This window comes from Cavia porcellus, unplaced genomic scaffold (assembly GCF_034190915.1).
Source record: "Cavia porcellus strain 051 isolate PalLab524CR breed Dunkin Hartley unplaced genomic scaffold, mCavPor4.1 scaffold_16, whole genome shotgun sequence".
In the NCBI taxonomy this organism is placed as follows: Eukaryota; Metazoa; Chordata; class Mammalia; order Rodentia; family Caviidae; genus Cavia; species Cavia porcellus.
The window spans coordinates 35,489,978-35,511,203 of NW_026947499.1; the positions used below are offsets into that span (position 1 = coordinate 35,489,978).

The window sequence follows — 21,226 nt, forward strand, 5'->3', positions numbered from 1 at the left end:
GCTGGTGTGGCCCTACTTTTGGAAAGAGTCTTCAGAACCCCAAAGACTCGCACTAGTCCAGCCAAAGGCCTTGGTTGTAACTGAGCAGGAGATGCGGGAGTCCAGGGGCTCTCCAGAAGTTGAGATCCGAGCCAGGTCCCTAGATGCTCTTAGGCATGACTCTGGCCACAAATATAGAGAGGGAGGAGGGCAGAACATTTTCCTGGAATCCTCCGAGACAGGGGAATTTTCTGGACCAGACAGTCCCTGGACACTTCCTGCCCAATCAAGGACCACTGTCAACTAAAGCTCAGGCACCACCCACTGTTGTAAGGTTCAGCACCTGAAGCTGTCAAGTAACAAGGGGGCCTTTCCTTCCTGTGTCTCAGTCCTTCGCAACATGTAAGGGGTCCAGGGATATTACTCCCCTAATGCTGCTGTGGCCACCAGAACCTCAAACTCAGTTAGTTGTACTTAGGTTTTTTCTTTTTTTTCCCTTTTGGTTTTTTGAGACAAGGTCTTGCTATATAGCCCAGGTTGGCCTTGATTCCGTCTGCTGTTAACCTCCTGCTTCAATCTCCCATGTGCTGGGATTACATGCATGCGCTACCACACCCGGTTTAGGAGGCTCTTTCGAGGGCTTTGTGTGGCCTGCTCAAAAGTTTTTGGAATTGGGATTAACTACCAACAATAACATACTGAGAAATTCCACCTAAAAATCTGGATTTGGGAGTCTCTTAAAAATCCCTTCCTCTGGCCTGCTGATCTGGTCATGGGGACTGAGCCCCACCCCTCACCCGCAAGGGCCCCCACTGCTCCAGCCCGGCTTTTCCATGTTTCCACAGGTCCCGGACTCAACTTCTAGTATTTCTGTCACCCGGCTGCTGTCTTACATGAATCAGGCTGTGACTCTTGGTGTCACTCAATATTTGCTTGCTTTTTATGTGAACTGCAGGAACCTGCTCAGTGTTACACAGTAAACTAGGGCCAGACACAATTTGACTCCTGCTGAAGTCGGGCGGCGGCGGGGTGAGGAGTAGGGCAGCTCTGCCCAATGACCCCCGTCAGTGGAGGGGGCGGGTCCCCGATGGCCCCGCCCTGGCCAATGGGCAGCAGCCCCGCCCCTCGACTCTTAAGGCGCGACCCGCCCATCCTTGAGCAGACTCTAGAGCCAGAGCCGAGGCGGGAGACTAGGACGCTTTCTGGCCCAGCGGGCTGAAAAGGACTAAAGCCGGGGCCTTCCCCGCCCGGCCCCCTCAGCCATTGCCACGGGCTCCTGGTGAGTATCAGGGGCGGTGGGAGGGGTCTGTGAATGGGGGCATAAAGGACGGTGCGTAGAGTCGTCCTGCGCACGCACACTCGCATGCTCACCTGGGTCCACCCAGGTGAACGGGTCCTCTGTAACCCTTCTCTGCGTCCTAGGGTGTCTCCAGCTTCATGGCTGGCCAGCATTCATGTGCGTACATGGCTCACTGGTCGAGGAGGTTGCGAGCAGACAAAATAAACACCCCCCTCCCTCGCTTCCTCCTCCCACGGCTGGGCCCTCTGGCATGACCAGTTTTATGAATCAAACCCTTTTCAGAGGCTGGCCCAGCAATAGTCTTTAGTTACTTTTCCCTCCTAGGGTCAGATAGTCCTGGGCCCCTGTGCAAACCAGCCGCCTGGGGTCTTCTAGGCTTTGTCACTCATGGGCGAGCCGGGGGCTTACAGACATACAGCTCTAGGGAAGGATTTGGGGGGTAGACTTTGGCCTGCTAGGCCCATTAATGCTCCAGGTGTACCTTGCTTCTGCCACGGCAGGGGCTTTGCTTGGGCTTCAAACCCAATGGCCCAGAGCCAGCCTAGTGCTTTTTGTCCCTGGTTGGCAGCCTGCTGAGGTCCCTTGTGGTCACTGGCAAGACAGCTGATTGGTGCCAACTATTCTGCCTCACTCCTGTTTTAACAATTACCACACCAGAGTTCCTGACCTCCTTTCCCCAGGTCCAGAGGTAGAGTCTGCAAGGTAAAAGAGGACCCAAGAGTCTAGATGTCCCCTGATTGCCTTATGCACCAAGTGAGGATTTGGAGAAGCACCAAGACCAAGAGCCCCTTTGCTCAGGCCAAGTGCCTCAAGGAGTAGGGACTGGCCCAAATCTCCAAAATCCCTTTCTGCTAGCCTGGACTTTGGGTGTTGGGGACAAGGGGAGGCTGAACTAGTGCCCTCCAAGCGAACTCCATTAGAGCCGGCTCAGTGGACAGTAAAGTTTAGCATGGGTCCAGCTGTTGGCACAGCCCAGCAGAGCAAAGGCAGACGGCTGGGGGTGTGGGGGAGGGAATGGGAGAGCAGTCCCCTGAGTTTACTGACTTCTCCCAGGGGAATCAGCCCCCAGAGCTTCTGTAAACAGAGTGTCAGAGGCAGGAAGAGGGCTCTGGTAATGAGCAGCCCAGCTGGATTCCCTCCAGACCATTATCTAGCTTCTCCTAGGCCAGGGAGCAAGGAAGGACCAGGCCTATATGCCAGCCTGGGCACCTGGGCACCGGCTGTCTCCACCCTACCCCACCCTCAGTCTCTTGGAGTGAGGCAGACTGGTTGGCATATTGGAACAACTACCTGAGACCTGGTGGTCTCAGTTCAGGGTCAGGGGGTCTCAGGGGGTGGGGTGGGGTGAGGTACTGGTGTCCAGATGACACAATTCTCTCCAGACCCTGGAAGTGAGTGGAAGGAATTCAGCACAAGGAGCCCCTTAGACACTGCCCAGACACAGTATCTCTGGCAGACAGGGCAGAGATGGCCCACAGTTCTAGCTTCCATTACTGATACACCTCCTCACCCCCCACCCCCATTCACACATACACAGCCCTGGTAGAGTTGGGACAGGATGCAGGTAAGGAGAATTTATTCTTAGTGTGATAGGTGGTCCCTACCCTTGGCCTACACAGGCCCTAGGAACCCAAGTCGGATCCCAGCTGGGCCCAGGTGGGGGCTTCTACCTCAGTAGCTCAGCTAGTCAGTCCCCCTCAGTGACCAGAGAGAAGGCTGCCCACAAAGGCACCCTTAGCCATTGGTTCCTCTCAGAGTCCCTCCCTGGGCTGGGGAGCCCAAGGCTCAGTGTTGCCAAGAAAACCAGCTCCCCTCACTGCTATGGAATTTGCATGAGTTCTCCGGGAAGGGGGAGGGTGTGTGCGTGGGCGTGCAGCTTGTGTGTGTGTGTGTCTGTCGTGGGTGTGTATCTCTGCACGTGACTGCTGCAGGCTGTGTTTCAGTCATGCAGGGGTGCTTCAGGAAAATCCGTGCACTTGGGGAGAGCCACAAGCTCAGCCTCCTTGCTTTTATCGGCTTCTGCATTCCAAAGTCAGCCGGGTTGCCTTCTTCAACCCTTCACGCAGTCAGGCCCACAGGCCTCCCCCGCTTTTCCTCATTCCAGCCTCCCAGGGTGTGAGGAGGCTGGAGGCTCCCTGGCCACCTTGGTTTGAGGGGGTGGGAGGCAAAGGGCCAGTTCTTGTCAGGGTTGGAGATGGCCCCGCACCAGGCTTATCCGGGGGAATGCAGTAAGTCTCTGACATTCCTTGGAGGCTGCCTGAGAGATTTCATTAAGGAGAGAGGAGGGAACTTCAGCCTGCATTGAAAAGGGGCCTGGTTACAGCAGGGGCCCTTGTGGGCCCTGAGCCCCAAGCCACTGGGTAGCTATGATAACAGAGGAGGTAGAGTAGCTCAGTGACCAGGGCCTACCTTCCCATTAACTAAACTTCAGGCCCCAAGAAGGGCTCCTTGTGCCACAGGTTGGCCAAAACTCTGGTTACTAGTGGGACTGGTGCTTGATGGGTGGGAGAGAGAAAAGGGCAAGACCCCTTTGGGGCCACTATGTTCCCAGATCCTTGGTTCAGATGAATTGAGGATGGTGACCTACCTTGATGACTAAGGTGTTCTTCTGGCAAGATCAGGGTTAATTGCAGGGTTAAAGGCTTACTCTATGGATGCTTGACCCTGGGTAGGGACAGGGTGGGGAAGAGGCCTGGTTGGTGTCTGGGCCCAGTCCCAGTAGCATCACACCTGCCACGTGCCAACAATGGCATTTAGACTAGCCCATTTCTAGATGGGCCAAAGCTACCATATATCTCCTAGGGCCACTGGTGTTCCTGCCCAACAGGTAGAACCTCTCCTGACTGAGAAGGCATATCCTGCCACCCTGAGGGCTCACTTGAGCCAGGGACTAGCCTTAGCCCTGGACTGGCAGGTCTGGTGGCTGCCAAGTCACCCACAGTGTTACTGAAGACACCCACCTGGGGCCATGCCAACCTCCTTTGGTGGAGGTTAGAAGTGCCCAGCTGCCGGCAGCTCCAAAGCTACTCTGAGATCTACAACTCCCTTCCTGGATAGGTAGATGAGCTAAATGCTCTGGTTATCCCCTTTGCAATCTTCTGGCTGCAGAAAACTCACATGGGAAGCTTTTCCAAAATAGAGCTCTGCCTGGATCTCACCCCAAGTTCTTAATTGGTCTTTTTATTGGGTGGGGCCCAGGTCATCATGATTTTTTAAAAGCTTCCTGGGTGATCCTGACCTGCACTTAGGTGGAAAAGACCTTGGGGTTACAGATGGAGATGGAAGTTGAGGTGAGGTCACAAATCAGGCAGAAGGAAAAGACTCTGAAGAACCTGAGGACTTATCTCTCTTCCTTTTGTGTGGCAACCTACAACAAAGAGCCCCCCCCCCCACCTCTCTGCCCTGCTGAGCAGGGGCTGCTATGTTCCAGGGAAGGGGAGATAGGGTGGACCCAACCCAGGCTCTGAGCCTCCTTGGACACGTCAGTGAAACTGGAGCCAGCTATTCTGGCCGCCGGCACAGTCCCGCCTGCCTGGGGGGTTGGCAGACTCCTGGGGCTGGGCTGCTGCCAGCCCTGGCCGGCAGTGGAGATCCTAGGCAGGCCAGCACCCCGAGCCACAGCGTTAGACCCACAGCACTCAGCCCCCATTATCTACTCCTAAGTCTGTGGCACAGGAAAAGGTGTGTAGGCTCTCTGTCTATGTATCTGTCTGTCCAAGCTATCTTTCAAACAGCTGGGCACATGGCCTTCCCCAGGAGCATGAGATGTACCAGTCCCAGGACTGATGTGGTCACCCAGCTACCTAGGTTCTTTCTCACCTACTTACCTGATCCACAAGTGGGTGCCCACAAGTGTATTGCAAATTCAGAGATGGAGGGACACTCTGGGTCCCCTGAGAGGTGTGATGACGAATGCCCTTAGTTTTTCTTACTCATAGAGCCCCTCCCAGAGGTCATATGCTGAAGAGAGATGGCCAAAGGACAGCTCACCCCCCCACACCCCTTTCCAGAACTCAGGACACCTCACCAGACTTCCCCACCAGCCTTAGAGTGGAGGGCAGCCTTGCCCCTGAACCCAGGCTTCCACTGGTATGAAGGTAGTATACAGCTCCTCTCCTTGGTGGCCTCCAAACCCATGAGGCAGATAGGGCTCCAGGTTTATGGGTACCACCCTCAGTAGCTAATGTTTACCAACCACTTGGCAAGTACTCTAAGTATACACTGAATCCCCTGCATAGCAGGTGCTGAGGTGGGTTCTTGCCAGGATGTCCTGCAGTGACTAAGAACCCTGGGAGTCAAATGTATAGCCACTGGGCACTGCAGAACCTACCTTACTGCATACAGCACTGTGGACAGAAGTGTTGCCCTTTTACTTCTGTCCCCTTAAAGCCCAGGGCTGCTCCAGGATACTCCCCATACCCTTTACAAAGGTAAAAGTCTCTGCTCTAGCTCAGTGGATCAGATATCAAAGAACAGGTTCTGTTTTCAGAACTACTCCACTCACTGGATAGTGTAGCACAGTGGTCACCATGAGACAACTCCACTCCACTCCCACTTGCACACAGGTTAGGCAGGCACCCAGATCCAGATGCCAGAACTTGTTAAAAGAACTACCTGTTTAAAAACAAAAAACAATAAAAAACAATGGGGGGGGGGGAGTGTGGCGAGCTACTTATGCCAGCTCTGTGAGTAATGGACCATAGTCCTGAAAGGCTTGAACTTGGACCTGAACTCAGTGCTCTACATCCTGCTACATCCTTTCTAGGGTAGTGCTTTGTCCTCTCGGGTTCCTCACTGGGGCTGCTCAATCTACTCTGGATGCCAGAAAACCCATGGTGGAGCCCCCCTAGCCACTAGACTGCAGCTTGCAAACTGCGTAGTTTTTCTTAGCAGTCCTAGCACCAGTGATGCCTGTCTCTCCTTGGTGGGTCAGGCTGAGGCAGAGATCAGGCAAAGGAGCTCACCTTTGCATCGTGAGGAATAGAAGCAAGCAAGTTAGCTACTGCCAGTCAGCCTCCTTGGCCAAGGACCTGGTCCCTCCTATCCTAACTCAGCCCCTTTCCCTACCAACCTAATATATATTCCATACCTTGTTACTAACCAGGTGGCCATACTATGAGCAACAGACCCACAGTGTCGCTCCCTTCCTGCCTCTTTAATGGTGATTTAAAGCCCAACACATTAGGATGCCCAGAACCCAGCTGTCCTCCTCAGAGCTCTTCCCCAGCATGTACTCCAATCCCTTAGGGACCAGCCTGGCTACTCTGCATGCATCCTCCCTCCACAGCCAACAGTGGTCCAGGACAAAGGGGAAACTAAAATGCTGAGTGTCAAACTGCCATTTGTGACCTCACTACTTGTACACCTTTAAGCACAGGGCTGCCTGCCCAGAGTTAAGAACTCTTAACCATGACCTTATATGAGACCCTCAAGGAGCTGAAAGCAATGTGGTCAGATTGGCCACACGTAGGATCTCCTTCTGCCCAGGTTCTGCCTGGCCTACTGGGAGGGCTGATCTAGTCATAACTCTCACCTCTGTCTCTGGCAGGTGACATCCAGACATCTCACAATGTCTCTGGCAAGGACATTGTAGGTAAACAGGGCCTCTTCCTTCACCTAGAGCTAGCCAGTGAATTCCATGGTCCCATGCACCTGGGGAAAGGGAAACCCATGGATGGGCCCCTTCCCTCCATCCCAATGTGATGGGGCAGAGAGGCAACCTAGGTAGGGGTCCGGTTACCTTTCTTGCCCACATGGGGGAAGGGAAGGACCTGATAGAAGATGAGGGACCTCACTACCCACATAAACATGGGGTGGGTGTGAGTCACCTGAAGCCCACATCACCTTCTGAGTCAGTGAGGGTGGAGTGAAGGGGAGCCTGGAGTGCAACACACTGTCCTTAGGTCATCAGATACACAGCTCCCATGATACAGATGCCAAGAGGCCCTGGGACACCTGAGGCCTCCTTTGGGTACCTGCTTCGCCTAAGGCCTAGGGAAAGGCTCTGCCCAGGCAGTTCACTCAGCAGAGCTATACTACCAGGGCACTGGAGACCATGGAGCAGAGGCAGACAGGGCAATGCCAGCATGTGCATGCTCCTAAAGAGTTTGCTATGGAGGGAACTTGATGGGTCCGGAAGGCTTCTCCAAATGGCCTCTGAAGGATGTCCATCATTGTTAATGAGTGAGGGGCTTTAGGCTGGAGATTCCTGGAAGGGGATGACTTCTCTGGCAGGGACATTGTAGGTAGACAGGGCCTCTTCCTTCACCTAGAGCTAGCCAGTGAATTCCATGGTCCCATGCACCTGGGGAAAGGGAAGCCCATGGATGGGCCCCTTCCCTCCATCCCAATGTGATGGGGCAGAGAAGCAGGCTAGGTAGGGGTCCGGTTACCTTTCTTGGCCACATGGGGGAAGGGAAGGGCCTGATTCTAGCACAAAAGGCCCTTGTGTGAGTAGCAGGCACCTGGAGGGGGAGGGATACAGTCCACTGGGCAGGACTACTACTTGGGGGACAGGCTGCTTAGGGACTTGTGGGATCTCAAAAGGTGAGTTATGCCTAGATACAGCCCCCAGCTCTCCTAGGAACCTAAATACGGTGTGGAAGAAGCTGGACCCATCTTATATTGGGCAGTTCCAGTGAGCCCTCCCAGTCCTGACAGGTTGTTGAAATGTGGGCACCTGCATCTAGAGTATGGCCCCTTTTTAGGGGCGGGCCCAAGGCTACAGCTCAAGACTTCCTGGCATCTCCAAGCACCCCTTTTCCTGTTACCCAGCAGTGGGAAGAGTAGCTTCTCCTTGCAATAGGTATTTGGGAAACTGTATGCTGAGGGGATTCTAGCCCATGGAAACCACTGGCCACTGTCTGGTAGGGAACAGCCGCTGTTCTTCTCTCAGTGCCCATCCCAGAGGAGGCCCCGAGAACTTTGAGGAGAGATTAAGCCTGTGTCACCCCTCTAGCTTGGCATAGCCTCCAGGGGCCCCTCATCTCTAATTCTTCATGCTCAGGAGGTGGGGCCACTCTACTCTGCCCCACCCCAAGACAAGAGGACACCTGCCAAGGGTTGCAGCCAGCCTCCAACCCTCCTCTAAAAACCATCCTTCTGGCCACATCCTGGCAGCCTGCAGCCCCTGTCCTGGGCAGGTCTGACTGCACAAGTGGAAAAACACCGATCCCATAGTTTCCATGTGAAGTCTTCCCACTGCGGTCTCTCCTCACTGCAAGGAGGGAGGGATACAGAGTGTGGTGCGGGGGCCAGGGCCAGGGGCAGCCAGCTTCTCTGCTTACGCGCTGGGCCTCCTGCCCATCCATCTCTCCCAGACACTACAAGGAGGGGCTGCTGCTTCAGGACCCACAATTCTTCCTTCTTTCCTGTCCACCACAGGCAGCCAGCGGAGTTGGCTAGGCAGAGGCAGGAGGCCCTGGGGTTCAGGAGGAGAAAGCAGTCATGGTCACTGAGTGCTCAGTGGTTGTCAGTTCTTTGCTAGGCTCTGTATGCATCAGCCACTGGGTACTGATGACAGCCAACATCCTAAGGTCATGTGGTAAAAGCATGACAGGGTTGGGTTAGGAATTGGGCTGGGGGTACCAGGGTTAGGGCCTTGACTCATTACTGCTGGGGTCTGCATTTGGGGGCAAAGGCTAAAGAATTCCCTTCTGGCCTTTCCTGATCATAGCTATCCTTTGAACCCTGACTCAGGCTTCGCTGCTCCCAGGGACAGAAGATGTGCTCCAGGAGGCCTCTGCTGCCACTTCTACTGCCATTCCTGCTGCTGTTTCTGGAGTCCAGAGTACAGGGCTGCCCATCTGGCTGCCAGTGCAACCAACCACAGACAGTCTTCTGCACTGCCCGCCAGGGGACCACACTACCCCGAGATGTGCCATCTGATACCACAGGCCTGTATGTCTTTGACAATGGCATCACCACACTGGATGTGGGCAGTTTGGCCAGCCTGCCAGGCCTGCAGCTCCTGGATTTGTCACAGAATCAGATCACCAGTCTGCCCGGTGGCATCTTCCAGCCTCTTGCCAATCTCAGCAACCTGGACTTGACTGCTAACAAGCTACGTGAGATCACCAATGAGACCTTCCGTGGCCTGCAGCGCCTTGAGCGCCTCTACCTGGGAAAGAACCGCATCCACCACATCCAGCCAGGTGCCTTTGATGCCCTTGACCGCCTCCTGGAACTCAAGCTGCAGGATAATGAGCTGCGGGTGCTGCCCCCGCTGCGTCTGCCCCGCCTCCTGCTGCTTGACCTCAGCCACAACAGCCTCCCAGCTCTGGACCCTGGCATCCTAGACACCACTAACATGGAGGCCCTGAGACTGGCTGGCCTGGGGCTAAGGCAGCTGGATGAGGGGCTCTTTGCCAGGCTACATAACCTCCACGATCTGGATGTGTCCGACAACCAGCTGGAGCGCATACCTGCTGTGATTCGAGACCTTCGGAGCCTGACGCGTCTGCGGCTGGCTGGCAACACTCGCATTGCCCAGCTGCGGCCTGAAGACCTGGCTGGCTTAGCTGCTCTGCAGGAGCTGGACCTAAGCAACCTGAGCCTGCAGGCCCTGCCCAGTGACCTCTCAGGCCTCTTCCCCCGTCTGCGACTCCTCACGGCTGCCCGAAACCCCTTTAACTGTGTGTGCCCTTTGAGTTGGTTTGGCCCCTGGGTACGTGAGAGCCATATCACACTAGCCAGCCCTGAAGAGACACGCTGCCATTTCCCACCAAAAAATGCTGGCAAATTGCTGCTGGAGCTTGACTATGCCGACTTTGGCTGCCCAGCCACCACGACCACGCCTACAGTACCTACTACAAGGCCCAAGGTGGAGGAGCCCACACTTTTGCCTTCCAGCTCAGCTCCCATCTGGCTTAGCCCCACAGAGCCAGCCACTGAGGCCCCTAGTTCACCATCCACTCCCCCACCAACTATAGGGCCTGCTCCCTGGCCCCACGACTGCCCAGTTTCTACCTGCCTCAATGGGGGCACCTGTCACCTAGGGGCAAGGCACCACCTGGAGTGCCTTTGCCCTGAGGGCTTCATAGGCCTATACTGTGAGAGCCATGTTGGGCAAGGAACACGGCCCAGCCCCACACCAGACACACCAGGTCCCCCGCAGCCTCTGCCCCTCGGCATTGAGCCAGTGAGTCCCACTTCCCTGCATGTGGGGCTGCAGCGCTACCTGCAGGGCAATACCATGCAACTCAGGACTCTCCGCCTTACCTACCGCAACCTGTCAGGCCCTGACAAGCGGCTGGTGACCCTGCGGCTGCCAGCCTCGCTTGCAGAGTACACAGTCACCCAGCTGAAGCCTAACTCTACCTATACCATCTGTGTTATGCCCTTGGGCATTGGGCGAGTGCCTGAGGGCAAGGAGGCCTGTGGGGAGGCCCAGACACCTCCAGCTGTCCTCTCTAATCATGCCCCGGTCACCCAGGCCCAAGAAGGCAATCTGCCTCTCCTTATTGCACCTGCCCTGGCTGCTGTGCTCCTGGCTGCCCTGGCCGCCATGGGTGCAGCCTACTGTGTGCGGCGGGGGCGGGCAGCAGCTGTGGCTCAGGGCAAGGGGCAGGTGGGACCAGGGGCTGGGCCCCTGGAGCTGGAGGGGGTGAAGACCCCCTTGGAGCCAGGTCCCAAGACAACTGAGGGAGGAAGGGAAGCCCAGCTAGATGGGCCTGAGTATGAAGTGCCACTCATGGGCTACCCTGGGCCCAGCCTCCAGGGGTCCCTCCCCACAAAGCCCTATATCTAAGCCTGGGAGTGATGGAGTAGCAAAAGGACCACTACCCTCCTGCTGTCACACAAGTTCTCATTCATAAAACAGAGACACATGCAGGGTGGGGTTCTGTAACCACAACCAGAACCTGTCCCTCTCTGGGCCTTAGTCTCATCTGTGAGCTACTGCAACCTGGGTGACAAGTTCTAATAGCCACGAGCCGAAGGGAATGAGGCACTGGAAGGTCAGTGTCTGCCCATTCTGGGGCGTGCAATCTGGAGTGTGGTGGCCCCGCCGTGTGCTGGTAACACAGGCCAGGGCTCCAGGCCAAAGACCTGGGGGCAAGTGAAGGAAGCCCCCAGAGGGAGCAGGCAGGAACAGCCCCGTAGCTCCAGCCTTGCCCCAGAAGCACAGGAACATGAGAAACTGGAAAGGAAGGTACCATGGCAACGTGTGGATTTGCTTCTGTTTTAGTTTTTGAAGTATATTTATGAGATCCTTTTCCCATTTATGCTGGGAAAATGTTCTTCAAACTCAGTGTCGAGGACTTTTTTTTTTTTTTTTTTAAGACAAATGATGATATGAAGGCTTTTTGTAAGAAAATAAAAGATAAAAACCATGAATGTTTCTTGGGGTTGGCCTAGGGTAATGGAATGGGTGCAGGAGTGTGTAGAGGGCCTGCCCTCTCTGTGGGCAGCTGTGGCACTTCTCCCTCCTGGGCACCTGGTCTGGGCCTGGAATGCTACTACCAAGGCCCACTTTGGAGAAGGGACCATTTAGGGTACCTTCACCCTATTAGCCCAGTCTTCTGCTAACAGGAGCTACAGTGCCTGTGTGTGAGGCTGGGAGAGGTGTGTAGCAGATGAGGAGCACAGAGGGTTTCTAAGACAGGTCATGCCTTCCTTGGGCAGGCCTGACAGTCACTTCCCCACCTACCTCTTCGGGAGGACAAAGGTCTACCTTAAGCGGTCTCATTCCTGGGCCTCATAGCTAGTTCTAGAGCTGGGAGACCCCAGAACCATCTGGCAGGTCTTAGGCCAGCCAGGTGATGAGCTTGGCCTCAGCTCCTCTTTGCTGTCTCACTGCCCCCTGCACAGGACTCAGTTAAGAAATCCCACTTCGGGGGCTGGGGATTTAGCTCAGCGGCATAAGCGCCTGCCTTGCAAGCAGGCAGTTGTGAGTTCAAACCCCGGTACCGATAAAAAGGAAAAAGACCAAAAAAAAAAAAAAAAGAAATTCACTTCACTTCCTACCCTATCTATGAAGAAGGGCCCTGGCTGGAGGGAAGCATCTATCCATCACCAGTTGGTGGGGAGAGAAAGGATATGCCAGCAACTGTTAGTGGCAGACTTAGGATAGGACCTGAAGGCCAAGTCTGGCTTGCAGATGGTACCAAACTTGGTAGTCCTGTGTTTCCCCCCTTGACCCCTGCGCTGGGGATGTGCTCAGGTGCTCCAGAACTCCCAGAGGTAGGGGTGTTTTCCAGGAAGGCTGAAGGTTCAGGTGAAACCGGCAGGGATGTGGAGGACAGTATGACCTGAACTGGGTGCAGGGAGCTTGGGGACAGTAACACAGCACCTTTTCCTGTTACCTCCCAGGGAGTGAGAGGGGAGACGGCCTTGGCCCAAAAAGAGGCCCAACAAAAGCTGGAGCTCAACCAACTCCCAAAGACTCCAGGGCCATGTCCTATGGGTCAATCCCCTGGCCCCCAGCCTTATGCCTGATGGGAAGGAGGCTGTCTAGCCAGACCCAGAGTGCAAGCCCTGCGGCTCAGGGTGTTGATGTCAGCACCGAGTCAGCCCCAGCCACGCGAGGCTCTGGATTCAATTAGTGGCTGCTGAGGGCTCTGGCACAAGGAAGGAGGTGGCGGGCAGCAGGTCATGCGGGCAGTGGGTGGTGGCAGTGGGCCTGGGTGGAGCCTCTTCCTCCTGAAGTGGTGGAGGCGGCAGCAACCCAGGTGGATTTCCTGTAGGCCTGTGTCCTATTAGAACTGTGACCATGGTGAGGCCTCTCCCCCTTCCCCATCAGCCCTGTCAAAGGGGCCTTTGTGGGCCTGTGGCTGCTGTAGATGCAATGGCTGCTGAGTAAATGTTTTCACTACAAAGCAAACCTGGTTGGGTAGCAGGAAATCCAGAGAAAGGGGCCTCCCTGGGGAGGTTTTTAGAGTGTCTGCCCTCCAATGGGGACTAAGCCAAGATGTAGCCTCTACCCAGGATAATGCACTGGTTTCAGGCCAGGAACCAGAGGCACATACGGGAATATACTCATCCCATCACTGGATTCTGACTGCCACAGGCCTGTGTTGTGCAGGCACTCCGTTCACAGCCAACAAGCCCCTGCACTGCAGAAAGGTGGGACAGGAGCTTGCTCAGATCTCAACACCTTGCCAAGGTAGGGCAACCTGCCATGCAGGAGGGAGTGGGGCACAGGATAAGCGCCTCTCAGTTCACACCCTAACACAGCAACTGAGACAGGTATCTCTGTCTTTCCAGGACCAGACATAAGTGGTGCCTCCAGTCCCTCTCATTATTTCCCCCTTTCTACCCTGAGCCGTGCCTGGGGTCTGGCACACAGAAAATGCCAGGCAACCTTGTAAGAATGACAGGATGGCCTGGCTCCCAAGCCCCTACTCTGCTCCCTGTGGCATGCTTCCTTGTAGACACTCCACAAATGGCAGTGAGGAGAGAGATAGGAACCACAACAGCCCCTGGGATGGATGAGGAGAAGCACCAGGGACAGGAAATGTGCCAGAGTCCTGGCCTCTACAGTTCTTAAGAGCACACACTGTTCTGCCCAAACCAAGATGGAAAATCTGTAAAACAAGAATTGAGGGCAGCTGAGTGGACACAGATGTCAACCTCCCCCATGGCTGTGCCCACAGTTAACGCCCTGCACACTTTCTGTCTTGTGTCAGTGGGCTTCCAGAGTGCCTGGGACGGCAAGAGGCCCGCCACCTCTCAGAACAGCCTGGAGGCTGGCAAGCCATCCTTGGCGCCTACTTTCATGGAGGCTGGAGAGTCCCAGGTCCTTTGCCAAGGCTACAGACCTACTGGGGTAAGGGGCAGGGGCTGGTCGGGATGGAGGGGCGGGACACTGAACTGCACCCATCTGGGAGTGATTTGAGCAACTCCAGTCCTCCCTGGTCCTTCGAGGCTATTCTTAACTGCTGTAATTACAGGGTCAGCCTGGCCAGTGGCACCATGGGGTCTGGGCATCATTAACTATTTCAGGGGCCATGCAGGGGCTGGACAGGGGAGAGGGGCCCATAGCTGACGGTGGAGCTCAGAAGACAGGAAGTGGTGGCGCTGAGTGCTGATGCCAAGCCCCTTTTCACCCACAATGCCTCTGCTGGGGGGCGGCAGGGAAGAGGCCAACCGGTGTGGGAAGGTCTGGAGAATGAGATGCCATAGCAGGGCCAGAGATAAGATGGTTACTGAAAATGGATGTGAAGAACCAAGGTCTGACTGCTCTAATTCCAAGGCAGGGGGACTCCTGTTGACTCCTTTCCTGATACCACCCCCACAAAGCCAGAGCACAGGAGGCTGACAACCCCGGCCTTTTACATGCTCAGTGGTTTCAGGAAAGGACCCAAATGTCACTCAGTTTTGCTCTCCTCATGTGTAAAACTGCCTCACTAGCATCCTTCTTGGGTTTAAGAGGCTAGGATAGAGGTTTCTGTGCCCCTAACCAGTCTTCCTTTGGGGGAGCTCTCAGCCAGGGAACCTATTAGCAGGATCTCTTACAGGCACTCAGGTGAGGGTTCTTTCAGGGGATATGAGGGAGACCCGCAGTCCTCTCTGTCCCCAGATACATTACCCTTGCTACTCCTGGATCTTGGGCTGCCCCCTGCCTCTCTATGACTCAGTTTCTTCAGTTGTGAAATGCAGGAAAGATGGGGCTGGGTGAGCCATGCTGGCTCTGGTATTTCCCAATCCTCTCCCCGAGAGGTCTCAGCCAGGCAACCTGTGAGTCACTGCTGAAACAGACTGAGGCATCAGAACAGGGACCAAGTCCCGGCCTCCTCCCCACAGATGGCCTGGCCAAGTCTCGGACCTTGCCTGAGCCTCGGTTTCCTCAGCCGTAATGTGCTTAGTTGAGTGTACCAAATGGACTGGTCCCTTGCAGTGTTTGCCTGGAGACTGCTGGTGGCTGGCTCTACAGCCACTGTGGACCAAGGCCATCTTTGCACAAAGCAGTGACACGGGAGGCTCGGTGAAAGGATGAGACACACCTGGACCTCTCATGCTGCACAGGCTCCAACTTCATATGGGAACAAACCAGGGACAGCCAAGTGGCAGTTACTGAGTGAGCTTCAGACCTCAGTGGAGTCCAGGCCCACGCGTACCTCCCTTATCTGCCCATCTGTCCCAGTATCACTCCATGTCCAACCGGTATCTACCTTCCCATCATTGCCTCAGACCTGAATGGGTCTTGAGGCCCCCAGAAACATTCACAGCAAAATCAAGCATATTCCTGTGTTTCATCAGTGTTAGAAGTGTGGGTCACAGCTCCCTCCCCAAATGCCAAAACACATCTGGATGAGCTTGAGGCTATGGAAGAGGTCCCATGGTTGAGGACTCACTCTGCTTTCATGGGCCCACGGTGACAAGGTAGAACATATCCATCCGCTCAGTACTTTCTACTCATGAGAGCTGGGGCTCCTGAAGGCTAGGACCAGGTCTTACCATAGTCCAGGCCTGCCTCAAACTCACTATGTAGTCCATATGGACTCAAACTCAGGGATCCTCCTGCCTCAGCCTCCCAAGTGCTGGGATTACAGGTATGAGCCACTATGCTCAGCTCTATTAGGCCAGATTCTTTTGGAGAGACCTCGTAGACCAACTCAGGAACCTGTACATTCAGGTGACCTGCCCTTAGATTTTTTTTTGTCTTTTTCCTTTTTATCGGTATCAGGGATCGAACTCACGACTGCCTGCTTGCAAGGCAAGCACTTATGCCGCTGAGCTAAATCCCCAGCTCCCTGCCCTCTAGACTTACAGCGTGGGTCAGAAGTCCTCACTAGTGACACTCACGCACTGTACCTGAATTGAGGACACTGTCCAAGCCTTGGGCCCACAGCCTCCAACCCCAGTGTGCCATATCACCTACCCAGGAGAGGTATCCAGGGTGAAGGAGGCCAGGGCACTGGTGAAAAGTCGAGTGTCCCACAGTTTCACTTCTCGCTCACGCATCTGGGTAGGGGCAGAAAGAGGCTCAGAAGAACCTGGCCCTCAGCCCCACCCCAAGGTTCCAGGAAGCCAGGGCCTGAGGGTGCACCACAGTATGGGGCACCTGCCCAGAGCAGCGGGAGTCATGCCAGGGAGGGGGAATTTAGGTTTTCATGTCCTTTTCCTTTAAGAACTCTTAGGTGACAAGGAGCAGTTCCTTCCTTAGACGCTGGTCCCTATGGGGCCACCACAGATCTCAAGGTCAGGCTTAGCTATTGCAAATGGAATTTGCCAGTTTTCCACAGCCATCAGTCCCCTGGGGTTCTGAGACCCAGATCCACAGCCAGGCCGTATATGGACAGGCCTGCAACTGGCCAGCAGCCCCCCACCTCCCCGTGGTTTCACCCCCTCACCTCCCAGTGGTTTCACCCACTATTTCGGGGCAGGAGCCCAAAGGGCTAAGCACATGCCCATCTGGCAGTACCTTGCGCAAACCAGAAGAACCCTTACCTGGTTGAATCCAGTGGATACAAGGTGCTCCTGGGAGGCTGTCCATGCCACCCGGCTATCCTTGCTGTTCATGTGGGCCTGCACGCTCTGCAGAAGCAAGATACCGTGCTAAGTCACTGGGCCCCCATAGTGAGCTCGACCTGGAGGCATCCCGCCCACAAAAGACAAGTGGAGCCAGGTCTGCTTCCCCTAGGAAGGCCCTATGGCTGGCCAGGATGGAAATTTCCCCAGGGGGGCTTTTTACGTAGACAGGATGACCCTGCCACCACCCTGAAGGCAGGTCTGCACCCAAAGTCCACCCTGGTCGCCAGACTTGGACTTGGGGTCTCTCCCGAGAGAAATGCCAGTGCAGCCATGCTGAGGCCAAAGGTGGCAGCGCTCAGTGGAGCTGCTCAGCTCTGTTTTGGCTGTGGCCCTACAGCCAAGACCTGTGTGACTGTGGAGGCCTCATACTTTTGGGAACCTCATTTTTCTTGCTTTATAAACAGGGCTCATGGTGCCCACTCCTGGGAGCTATTGCAAAGATGAAATGAAAGTATGTGTGGAAAGGCCAGGCCTTGGGCAAAGCGCCGTGCAAATCGGAGGATTAGGAGGATTACTGCTGCCTCCTAATGCTGCCAGCAGGCCAGAGGGAGGGCCTGGGGCCAAGCTCCAGGGAACATCCTGGAGATGGCAGAGGGGTGGCCCCTGTGGCCTCTTGAGGTGCTGGAACTGCATGGAGAAAGGCTTGTGCCCCCAGGAAGGAGAGGAAAGTTCACATCCCAGGCAGGCGGCCCTGTCCCTTTGGGCCCTGGCAGGGGAAGCTGGGGGGCTAGAGGAAATGCAAACAGCTCCCTCCCAGTCACCCTGCCCCTTGGAGCCTGAGACAAGGACCCTGTTACCAAAAATAGTTCACCCCAAATGTGGCCAGCCTCCTCCAAGCTTCCCACGATCTTGGGAATGAATGAGGGAGGGAAGCAGCCTCAAGGAGCTGGCCCAAGGGCCCCTCCCCAGCCCACAGAGGCCGACCCCAGCGTGGGAGAGCACTGGAAATGCTCCGCATCGTGTCATTCAAGGGGCTTTTCTCACTGCTCCCTTCCCACTCAGCCACAGCAGCTCAGGAAGTGAGGACTAGAGCCTGAGAACCAGGATTCCATATTCCTCTCTATGTAAGATGAGTTGGGGGGGGTGTTAAGACAAGGGCCAGGCACTGGCCAGCCCCACCCTTGATAATCCCAAATGAGTCAAAGTGTCACTTGGGCTCCTATCCTCTTGTTGATGTCCAAATAACACTGTGTAAGCAGCAAACCAGATGATTTTCAACTGGTCCGCATATCATTTATTCAATCAACAAACATAGGAGGCTTCCCAAGCCAAGGACTGTGCCAAGAGCTGGAGTGGGGCTGAATGGTTCTCAGAGGATCAAGAAGGTAGGTGAGGCAGCTTTGCTCACTCATTTTTTCTTTTATAATATGAATATTTAAATTGCATACTCTCTTAAGAGCTAGAAGACATGGTGAACGAAATAAACAAGGTCCCCAAACCATGCAACAGTCACACTAGGGAGACAAGCTGGACCAGAGACGAGTAACTATGTTATTACACATTACTGTTTGTGCCAGTGTGGAGCGGACAGGTCAAGGAAGCAAGCTCCAAGTCAAAACCCCAGCCCTGTTCTAGCGCTCTGCCCCAGGATGAATTATACAACACTGCTGTTCCTCAGGTTCCCTGCTGTAAAAAGTACTGAAACCGGCCCTCCCCTTTGGAGGACTATCTCAAGGAGTCAACACTTACGAAGTGTTCAGGACTGTGTCTGGAGCATATCAAATGTGTTTCTTAAAAGGCTGATAATAGTATAATTAGAGCATAACTGAAGTCACTGTGAAGTTATCATTTGAGTGAGGAAGGGAAGGCCAGCAGGTATGAGCCACACAGGGAGGGGAAGGAGCATCGCTGTCAGAGCCTGGAAGCACAGAGGCTGGTACAGTTGGTGAGTGGGGGCAACGGAGGCAGCCAGGCTAGGCTTGCAGGCCTGAGGTGGGAGGCCGCTGTTGAGCATTTCTACCCAGAGGCACAGGTTGGGGCACACTGTACCTTGGTCCACAACTCCTGGCTTCCTGTTTACACACAGAGAAATCGGGGCCCAAGGAGGAAAAGCTGCCCTGCTAGAGTCACCCAGGAACACAGCTGCACCCCGTGAACTGGGCTTTGTTATCTGAGTTTGCAAAAGAAGGATCTGAGTCTCAGAGGTAAAGATCTGTACAATCACAGGTAGAAGGCAGCAGACAGGACCACCACTGCCCTCCCAGATGTTCCCCTGGTTCCCAGCAGTATCTCCAGACCAGCCTTCACTTCACACAGTACCAGTCTTCTGGGCAGGGGAGCTGGCGGACTCTGAGAATAAGTCAAGCATCAGGGAAGCCAATCTCTGCCATGGCCATGCCCAGAGGTTTGCCTAAGGGCCACAGAAGCAGAGAGGTCAGCAGGCACCTTTGCTTATCTAACACAAGATCACTGGAATGACTTCAAGTTACAAAACTGGAACTGGGCTGTGATGGCACACACCTGTAATCTCAGCACTCTAGTAGGATGAGACAGGAGGATGGCAAGTTCAAGCATAGGAACTTAGTGAGTTAATGGGATACTATCTCAAAATAAAGAAAAATTTAAAAAGGGCTGGGTATGAATCTCAGTGCAAAGGCCCTGGTTCAATCTCCAGTACCACCACGATCATTTAAAAAAAAAAAAAAAGGAACATTCTTTGCTCACCTCAATGAGGCTTGAGCCTCTGGGAGGAGAAGCCCTCCCTCCAGATCTTCAGTCTCAATCTCCTGGGTCCAAGGAAGGCTGCTGCTGGAACCCAGGCATCTGCTACCCGTAAGTCCCAGTTCTGTTATTAAGAGACCCCTTGGGAAGGGAGTGGGAGGCCAGATTACCAAATTGTCTCCCAAAGGCAAGGTTCTGCCAGGAGATGGCTTTTGTCCCCACAGACTACAAGGCATCCTACTAATGGAGGAAGAAGCCAAAGAGGCATTGCTGCTTCTTAGTTCCTGGACCAAAGCCCACCCCATTCCTAGCCTTGGGAAGAGAACAGGAGGGGCAATAGCCAAGTAGCCCCAGGGCGGGGGTACGGGGCAGAATACCCAGCATTCCAGCTGCAGTGCAGCCAAATCCCAGTGGCATAATGACACTTTCTGTGTGGGGCAGGGTGGCTCTGGGGGCAGCCCTGGGCTCCTTCCTACGGTGAAAGGCCCTTTTCCTATGGTGAGACCCCTATGTGGCTCCTTGACCAGGCTCAGTGCTGGGCTCTGGATGTTCATCCTCATGCCTGCCTATCTTGTCACAGGAGTGCAGCTCAGGAGGAACTGGCACCAGCCCAAGAGAGAGTCCAAGGCCTTCCTGGACCCTTCTCATCCCTGACCAGGGCACTGAGGCCTTATCAATGCTTGAGCACCCCCTAGCCTTGGGCCGCTGCTTCCCTGTATAGATATAGCTCCCCTGGGCTCTGGCTGGTGACAGGGCAGCAAAGTTGGGGGGGGGGGTTCGTCCCAGCCTCTGACACCATGCTGTGTGACCCTGGAGCAGTGACAAAAGTCTTGGCCTTTGGTGTCCTGGCCTAGACAAAAGAAAGAACCAAAGGGCCAACAGAAGTCCTGCATGCTAAGTACCTCGCACATAAAGAATAGCCATAGGGCTGGGGATTTAGCTCAGCAGCATAAGCACCTGCCTTGCAAGCAGGCAGTCGTGAGTTCGATCCCCAGTACCGATAAAAAGAAAAAAGACAAAAAAAGAAAAAAAAAAAAAAGAATAGCCATAAACACAATCCAAAAATAAAGTAGGGACAGGGCCTGACTCAGTGTCATACAACTGTTGTCCCAACTACTCAGAAGGCTAAGGCAGGCCAGGTATGGCAGAACACACCTGTGATCCTAGCACATGGGAGGCAGAAGCAGGAGGACTGCCATGAGTTTGAGCCTAGCCTGGACTGTGTTAAGTGTAAGGCCACCTTGAGGTATATGGTGAGACCCTGTCTCCAAAAAAACCAAAACCAAAACAAACAAAAAGAAGACTAAGACAGGAAGATCACACCTTTGAGGTCAATCTGCCCAACACAGTGAAACTCCATTAAAAAAAAAATTTTCAAATACAAAGTGCAGGAAAATAAATAAATACACAGCAAGTCCCAGGCCTGAACAGAAGGGGGCTGTCCCAGGTCCCCTGCTCTGAGTTGTAGTAGCTGTCAGGACTTCTCCTGGCCCTGTATGAGCACTCCAGTGACAGTCCAGGGCTTAGAAGAAGTGACACTCCAAAGATCAAAGGTAGGACAAAGGGCAACATACCCTTCCAGACCCGCAGCCATGGCCCTGGCCAGGCAGAAAATGGGATTTCAAAGAAGCCATTACCACAAGCTTCTCCCTGACTGGCCCCTCGGCTCACACGGACCCTGGCTGCCAGCAGCAGTTTTCCTAATAGAAGCCAGGTGTGGGCCAGATGCCCTGGGCGGAAGTGGGGGGCAGGGCTGGGCGGTGGGCGGCATTCCAGCCTGCGGCCCCCGCACCAGCAGTGGGGAAGGCGAGC

The 21,226-nt window shown here is 54.7% G+C and overlaps 2 protein-coding genes across 9 annotated transcripts in view; one reads left to right on the plus strand and one right to left on the minus strand.

The window, feature by feature from the left end:
- Window positions 1-21,226, minus strand: part of Coro7 (coronin 7) — a 77,192-nt gene that overhangs the window by 23,596 nt on the left and 32,370 nt on the right. For 4 of the 6 annotated variants that reach the window (XR_010039817.1, XR_010039818.1, XM_063226403.1 and 1 more), the window contains exons 8-9: window positions 16,670-16,756; window positions 16,101-16,183 (exon numbers count right to left, since the gene is read on the minus strand). Coding sequence is in view for 3 of the 6 variants with exons in the window: in XM_063226403.1 (XP_063082473.1) it covers window positions 16,101-16,183; window positions 16,670-16,756 (170 nt within the window). In the remaining 3 variants the exon portion in view is untranslated. Of the gene's footprint in view, window positions 1-5,783; window positions 5,888-16,100; window positions 16,184-16,669; window positions 16,757-19,417; window positions 19,556-21,226 lie in introns of those variants that run through there. The other 2 variants (XM_063226405.1, XM_063226406.1) reach the window with 2 other exon arrangements.
- Vasn (vasorin) lies at window positions 1,104-11,610 on the plus strand. 3 transcript variants are annotated; one of them, XM_003477717.5, is made up of 2 exons: window positions 1,104-1,258; window positions 8,978-11,610. In XM_003477717.5, exon 2 carries the CDS (start codon window positions 9,003-9,005, stop codon window positions 11,025-11,027), a length of 2,025 nt encoding a protein of 674 aa, XP_003477765.1. In that variant the 5' UTR covers window positions 1,104-1,258; window positions 8,978-9,002; the 3' UTR covers window positions 11,028-11,610. The 3 variants fall into 3 exon arrangements, with proteins under 3 accessions (XP_003477765.1, XP_063082477.1, XP_063082478.1); XM_063226407.1 differs by having other exon boundaries at window positions 1,127-1,258; window positions 8,955-11,610; XM_063226408.1 differs by having other exon boundaries at window positions 1,132-1,258; window positions 8,994-11,610.